General features: G+C 39.7%; 1 protein-coding gene across 1 annotated transcript; it reads right to left on the bottom strand.

Moving 5' to 3' along the window:
• Positions 1–1272: 1272 nt before the first annotated feature.
• LOC124101193 (large ribosomal subunit protein bL34m-like) lies at positions 1273–1894 on the bottom strand. Its single transcript, XM_046457021.2, has one exon. It carries the CDS (start codon positions 1855–1857, stop codon positions 1579–1581), a length of 279 nt encoding a protein of 92 aa, XP_046312977.1. The 5' UTR covers positions 1858–1894; the 3' UTR covers positions 1273–1578.
• Positions 1895–8164: the final 6270 nt, after the last annotated feature.

Raw genomic sequence — 8164 nt, 5'->3', positions numbered from 1 at the left:
GCACAGAGGTAAGGAAGATCATTTGAGGACAGAGCAAGAAGCGGACATCTGCAAGCCAAGTAGAGAAACCAATCCTGCAAACACCTCGATCATGGACTTCCAGCCTCCAGAACTGCAGCTTTAAGTGCCTTGAAACATTTTTCTGAACAGGACTAGATCCAGTTGATGGAACACTGACTACTGAGAAAGGCTCTCTTGTAAAACAAGCCAAGCATTTGAGAGAAAAGCACACAATTGCCAGGGTTTTAGTCAGCTAGTTCACTGCTGTGAGTAAAGGACCCAACCAGAACAACTGTAGGGGGAAAATTTTATCTGAGGGTTCACGGTTTCAGAGGTCTTTGTCCATAGAAGGCTGGTTCCATTCCTTTGGGCTCCAGGTGAGACAGAAACAACAAGATGGCAGAAGGTGACAGAGGGAAACAGCTCACATGGTGATCAGAATAGCAGAGATGGACTCTACTCACCAGATACAAATATATACTCAAAGCCACACCCTAATTCCCACCTCCAGCCACACCCTACAGCTTCAGTTACCACTCAGTTAATCCCTGTGAAGTGATTAAAACACTGATTGGGTTAAGACTCTTACAGCCCAATCATTTCTCCTCTGAACCTTCTTGCATTTTCTCACATGTGAGCTTTTGACAGACACCTCACATCCAAACCATAACAGCCAGGTATACCTGGTGCTCCATCACTTAGGCCACAAGAAATCAACTGGCCGTCTAGCAGCTTCTAGAACCCATACTGCCATCACATCTGTACCAAATTTTTCACATTCCAGAGGGTGCATTGTTGAAAGGAAGAAATGACCAACACTCTTATTTAAGTTCTATGTAAAGACGATGATACTATTTTAACACAACAAATAGTATATATAGTATTGTTTGTTCAATGAAATGTAAAACTTGAAACTTGAGACCAGATAATAACTTATTTGCTCCACAGCAATACAACTCTTATTCTGCTATTGGAGTATAAAATAATAATCAAAAAAGTATTATGAACAGTGCTAATTTTTTAAAACTGATTAATAGAGAATTTGGGATTGGTTCTGTTGTTACAGTTGTGTTCAGTTATATATTATCTCTCCCTCTGTCTCTCATTTGAAATTATTATTTTTTTTTTTGAATTAACATTTATTGACATTTACAAATTACTGGCAATCTGGAGGGTTATAGTTTTGTAATTATATTTTAAAGAGCCCTTATCCTGGAGAGATACATTCTGAAATATCCCCAGAGTAACCTGATGCCTGAGATCTGCTCAGGACGGTTGTGGATGGCTGGCGGACCGAGCTTTGTACTAGGGACACAGCGGTTCTTATACTGTTCTGTGTACTGTACCAAATGTTCGAAATTCTTCGTATTTTAAAAGCATAAAAAGAGACTTGGCCAAGCTGACTACCACTCCCCCACTTTCAGTCCCACCCAACTTCTTCCCCTAAGCCAACCCCACGATTTGGGGAGCATTTATGCCCAAGTCTTCTCTGCTCCCCAGCTCCCCGCAAAGGCGCGAGGTGAGGTCCTAGGCAAGGGAAATGCTTTAACCGGAGTCCTGCCAGCAGCGTCACGATCCTCAGTGGCTCAGAGACTTTCGGCCCTTGAGCATGCGACGGAGGATGACCTGAACGCCGGCCGGCGTGCTCAGGCGCCGGATCCACCCGTGCTTGTGCTTGCGTTTGATGTTACTCGGCTGATACTCGTTTCCGCGCGCCTTGCCACGGGCCTGCTGCAAGACAGGGAGGCCCCAGGAGTCTGGGAACCCCAACCATATCCTGGGCTGTAACAACCTGCCACCTAGCTGCGCCGCCGACTTGCCGGCGGGGACCAATAGGGATCCGGCGGAGAAAGCCATGTCCAGGCTTTCTGGTCACGCTGTCCCAGCCGCCAAAGATTCCCTGAAATTATTCTTGAAGACTCAAGAACTCCTGGCCTGAACTAAATAATGACTGTTTCTTCTCAAATAAATAAGTGATATTTGACAATTTGACAACTAACCAATGATGTGCTGTAGAATGTGATGGTTGTTACCTTAATACACAGTTTCTCTTTTTATGCAGATTTTTGAAGCCTTAATTCTATGCAAATATGAATAACTAGAAAGTGCACCATATAAAGATAGAGATATATGTAAAGAAACAAGTTTTAAATCAGGTCAGATAACTGGTCAAAACTATGCACTATTGTTAGGAGCAAGTATTTTTAGTATTCTCCAGGAATTACAAAACAATCAAATTTGTTGTGGGTTCTAAGCTCTTTCTGAAATACCAATATTTGCATCTATGCATAATTTTCCTAGACTCCACTCTGTGTTTGCCTCCACGTTTGTGTTGTAGCCATTTCCTGTTTTCATTAAGAATGTTTTTAATAATTTGAGTAGGATCAAAATAAATCATATTCATTGTAGGAAGGAAAAACCTGCTGGATGAGCTTATATTCAGTCACACTTGGGACCACCATGTGGGAATCCAGTGTGAAACAAATGCAGTCAAAATTCAGCAGGTCGCTTGTAAAAACAAACGTAAAAAGCTGATGATGCTACTTTACTAATAAAAATCAACTATTAAAAGAACTAGATTTCAAGAGAAGAGCATTACGAAGGGTAAAGAGGGAACTTAATAAGCAATATTCTTAATAGCAAAATTCCTAAATATATATGTACTTAATAAGTGAGCTTCAAAATGCTCAAAGCAATATACACCAGAACAAAAGGAAAAAAGATAGGTACATCCACAATCACGTCTGAATATTTTAACATCCATTTCTTTGTAGTTGATAGACCCAAACAAAAAATTTAATAAGGAAAAAGATTTGAAAACGAGTAACTAACTGCAACATATATCTAAAAATCATGAAAGAGTGTATAGGGAGAAGGAAGTTATCAAAGAAATATTTTTTTTTCAAAATTGAAATTTAAAGACCAGTGCTTTCAAATTCATGTCCAGCATAATGAATGAAAAAAGACCTCTGTCGTGTCATGTTATCAAGAAATTTAAGAGCCCTGGTTACAAAGATATGAATCCAAAAACTCTTAAAGACAAAACAAAGAACAAACACAAACAAAAAGCATGCCATAAGTCAGAAATCTAATTGAATTATGGTTGCAAATATGATGGAGTAATTAATATTAGACTTACTATCATGCTATGAACAACTGTAAAATTAACAGAATATATAAAGTAGGTTTTTTTCAGGCATTGAGAAACAGTAATATGAAGCCATGACCCTGAGAGAAGGGAAAAACACAATGAAACCCACATTTCTACTGAGATACTTTCTACAGCAAGGCGCAGAGGTAGGAAGTTCAATGGCGGTCTTGCTGGGAAAAGAGAAAGGAGTTTATTTCTGTTCTATGAATTGCCTATTTTCTGTTTTTTTTTTTTTTTGTGTGTGTGTGTGTGTGTGTGTGTGTGTGAGCTTAGTGGTTTACACATTTATTAGATTCATTTTCCATGAATCAGAAATCTGGGCACCACATACATGACTCAGTTTCCACTTAGGGTCTCTCAAGGCAAAAGCCAAAAGCCAAGTGTTGGCAGGTCAGTGCTCCTTTCTGTAGGCTCTAAGAATCCACTTCCAAATTCATTGAGGTTGTTGACTGCTGGGAGCCATTAGCCAAGTAGGTATGACAATTTCCTTGCCAGCGTACCCCATGTTGCTGACATGTTGCAGTGACATTGAATGTACGTGACCTTGCTCAAGGACCAAGGCAGATTAGGGTGTTCCCGGTTTTAAGATAATCGTGTTTAGGGCGTTCCCAGTTTAGGTTCCAGGTTTAAGGTTTAAGATTATTCCTGCTGGGAATAGGGCGTATCCTGCTGCCTGAGTTCCCCTTGAGTTCTCACGGGATTTAGACAGTATATTTTGGGAGACAGAAGCCCAGTGGAGGTGGATTTGGGCAGAGAACGTGGATTTGGGCAGAGAACGTGGATTTCCCCAGAACGTGATTGTAGACGGCTGGTGTGAGTTCGGGAATAAAGAGTTGCTGTTTGAATCTACAAGCTGTGTGGTGGCTCGTGATTGTGTGCCCAGCCAGACTGCGGCATTTGTGCCCAGCCAGACTGCGGCATTTGGTGGCCCGTGCGTGGAACTTCTGAAGCTTGGAGGTAAGTGAAATTGCTCGCCCCTGAGGAAGAGCGAAAGAATGGGTGACCAACTCAAAAAACAATGTGTTATTGTTTTGATTTATCTTGTTTTTGTTTCAAGCTGCCTATCCCTAGAAATTTCTCAGGCAAACTGGAAAAAATGGTTGACTAAAGGTTTGAAGTTTGTCGGCCTTGAGGAAGAGAAAATTGATACAACGATTTTTTATTCCGTTTTTGTTTCATTCAGTTTCGGCTTTGTTTTGTGCTATCTTATTGGGTTGCGTTATCTTTATAGTAGATTAGAAATTAGTAAAAAACAAACCGAAAAGATGTTAAGTAAATTGTTAGAGGTTCAGACCATGGAGAAAGACATTTTAGATCAAGCAAAAGAGAAGGTCTCTCGAGCTAGTCAGACAGAGGAAGAAAATTTAAAGGAAAAGGGGTTGTTAGGAAAAAGGCCACAACAGGAGGCTGTTACTAACTCCATTTTATCACAAGAGGGCGTAATTCAACCAACAGCCCCACCGATGGAGACAGCTGAGTGGCCCTCAAACCCCGTAGTTGATAAATGGGATCCTGAGACAGGACCTCAAAGATTAGCATGCCCTGTACTTGAACAGGCAGGAGGGCAGCGAATTCACCGTGCTTTAGATTTTAAAACAGTGAAGCAGTTAAAGGAGGCTGTAACAACCTATGGTCCCCAAGCTCCCTTCACGGTAAGCATGGTTGAGTCCATTACTAACTTGGACATGACGCCAGCAGATTGGGCTAACATGTGTAAATCTGTACTAAATGGAGGACAATATTTGTTATGGAAGGTTGCCAATGAGGAATTTTACACGGAGACAGCTAGGCGAAATGCAGCAGCCGGTTATCCTCAAAGAAATCTAGATATGTTGTTAGGAAAAGGACCTTATGAGGGTCAACGGCAACAAATTGAATATGATCCTGCTATATATACACAAATTGCTGCAGACGCAGTTAGGGCATGGAAGACTTTACAAGGACATGGAGATTTACAAGGTCAGCTATCTAAGGTAATACAGAGAGCTAATGAACCTTACGCTGACTTTGTAGATAGGCTAATTCAAACGGCTGCCAAAATTTTTGGGGATACAGAACAAGCAATGCCATTAATAAAACAACTGGCTTATGACCAAGCAAATCGTTGCTGCAGAGAGGTTATTAGACCATGGAGACATGAAGATTTAAACACATATATTAAATTATGTAGAGATATTAATGAACAAGGACAAGTCTTGGCAGCTGCAGTACAACAGGCTTTAGATGCCAGGCCAAAAACATGCTATGATTGTGAACAAACAGGACATTTTAAAAGAAATTGCCCCATAAGAGGAGGGTTTAACAAAAGTAGGTATCAAAGAAATAAAATACCGGGTATTTGCCCACGATGCCGTAGAGGGAGACATTGGGCTAATGAATGCCGTTCTCAAACCACCATAGAAGGTACTCCCTTATCAAAAAACGGACAAAGACCAGGTATTTATCCACGATATCGTGGAGAAAGGCATCAGGCTCCATTGCCAAAAAACGGACAGGGGGGCCCAATGCTCCGGGGCCCACAACCACAAATATACGGGGCAGTAGAGGAACCCAGCAACACCATCAGGCTAGTGCCCAGGACACATTGTCCATTAAATCCCTCATCAGACAAACCTGAGGGAGCGCAGGGTTGGACATCTGTGCCTCTGCCAGAGCAGTATTAACTCCAGAGATGGGAGTTCAAATCATTCCCACAGGAGTAAAAGGACCTCTTCCCCAAGAAACAGTAGGCTTATTATTGGGACGTAGTTCATCTACATTAAAAGGACTTATGATAAGTCCTGGGGTAATTGATCCCGATTATGTAGGTGAAATAAAAATTATAGCTAGTTCTCCAAGAGGTATATCAGTAATTTCACCTGGAGATAGAATAGCACAGTTGTTAATAATACCCAGCCTACATAATAAATTTCCTAGTCATAGTGTAGAAAGAGGTTCCAGGGGATTAGGCTCCACAGGTGTAGATTGGGCTATGTTGTCTTTAAATTTAGATTCTCGCCCAATGCTAAAACTAAATATTCAAGGTCATGAGTTTAATGGGCTACTGAACACAGGAGCTGACCTTAGCATCATATCTCGTCAAGAATGGCCAAAACATTGGCCATTACAACAAGCCACTCAAACGCTTCGAGGCCTAGGAGTGGCGACTAATCCCCATAAAAGTTCTATGATATTAGATTGAAAGGATCCTAAAGGATGTGAAGGAACTATACAGCCATATGTATTGGATCATCTTCCTATAAATTTATGGGGACGAGATGTCCTAGATCAATTAGGTTTGACGTTAACAAATAACATCAATCCTAATGCGCCCACTACTAGGGCTAGACAAGGCTTTAGGAAAGAAAAAAGATTAGGAAAACAAGGGCAAGGTATAGCAGCACCAGTACAAATAGATCAAGGAACAGACAGACATGGGTTGGATTTTCAGAAAGGGCCACTGAGACAATCAAAATTACTTGGAAATCAGAAAGACCAGTGTGGGTTCCTCAGTGGCCCCTGACTAAAGAAAAGACACAAGTAGCCCATGATCTGGTCAAACAACAATTAGCGGAAGGACATATACAACCTTCCATATCTCCCCATAATACTCCCATTTTTGTCATCAAAAAGAAGTCTGGTAAATGGAGATTATTGCAAGATTTAAGAGCCATTAATAATGAGATGGTTATTATGGGACCTGCTCAATCAGGGATTCCTCAATTGTCTGCTTTGCCAAAAACTTGGCATGTTTTAGCTATAGATATTAAAGATTGTTTTTTTTCAATTCCAATTCATCCCGAGGATAGTCCACGTTTTGCATTTACTATCCCTGCATTAAATCATGAAGGTCCTGATCAGAGATATGAATGGAAAGTACTCCCTCAAGGGATGGCTAACAGTCCAACTATGTGTCAAATATATGTTAACAAAGCAATCCAGCCACTTAGAAATCAAAATCCTGAACTACAAATATTTCACTATATGGATGATGTATTATTGGCACATAAAGATAAAAACATATTGCTGGAATGTTATGCCACACTTACAAACTTATTAAAAAATTATAATCTAGAGATAGCAATAGATAAAGTACAATTAAATTTTCCAATTAATTATTTAGGAGTTCTACTATCCTCAACCATGGTCCGTCCACCCAAAATTCAAATACGAGTAGATCAACTCAAATCACTTAACGACTTTCAAAAGTTATTGGGAGACATAAATTGGATAAGGCCTTATCTAGGTATACCAACAGGAGAGTTGGGACCTTTATTTGATATTCTAAAAGGTCCATCAGATCCAAATTCACCCCGAATGTTAACTCCTAAAGCAAGAAAGGCATTAAAAATTATTGAAACATATATGGAAAATATGCATTTGGATAGAATTGATATAAGTTTGCCTTTATTATTTATTGTACTACCAACAAAAAATATTCCTACAGGAGTATTTTGGCAAGAAGGTCCATTATTGTGGATACATTTATCTTATTCTCCTAACACTATTCTTACTAGGTATCCTGAGGCTGTAGGACAATTAATACTCAAAGGAATAAAAGCAGCGAAGGGAGTGTTTGGAATTTCTCCCAATAAAATTATTACTCCATATACTATGGATCAAATTGATGAGTTAGCTAATGAGTTAAATACTTGGGCAATAATCATGTGTAAATCTAATGTTTCATTTGATAATCATTTACCATCTAATCCTTTGTTGTCTTTTTGGTCTAAGCATCCTATAGTTTTTCCTAAAATGACAAGAAAAACACCTATCATGAATGCTCCAAATATATTCACTGATGGGTCAAATAATGGTACAACAGCAGTAGTTACCCCTGATCAAACTTTTACATTTTTAGTACCCAAACAATCAGCTCAAAAGGTAGAGCTTAATGCAGTTTTACAAGCTTTTTTGATGTTTAAAGATTCTGTATTTAATTTATTTTCTGATAGTCAGTATGTAGTTAATGCTATAGTATCTCTTGAAGATGCTGGTAGGATTTCCCCTTCTTCTACTGTTTTCTCTTTGTTT

The sequence above is a fragment of the Marmota monax genome, unplaced genomic scaffold, assembly GCF_021218885.2.
Source record: "Marmota monax isolate L192 unplaced genomic scaffold, Marmota_monax_Labrador192_F-V1.1 WCK01_AAM20220418_F8-fsc01117, whole genome shotgun sequence".
Taxonomy (NCBI): domain Eukaryota; kingdom Metazoa; phylum Chordata; class Mammalia; order Rodentia; family Sciuridae; genus Marmota; species Marmota monax.
The sequence above is the reverse complement of the archived record's forward strand: the minus strand, read 5'-3'. Positions and strand labels throughout refer to the sequence as shown.

Excerpts from the sequence above, each read along its gene's own strand:
- LOC124101193 (XM_046457021.2), bottom strand. The coding sequence starts at position 1,857 with ATGGCTTTCTCCGCCGGATCCCTATTGGTCCCCGCCGGCAAGTCGGCG.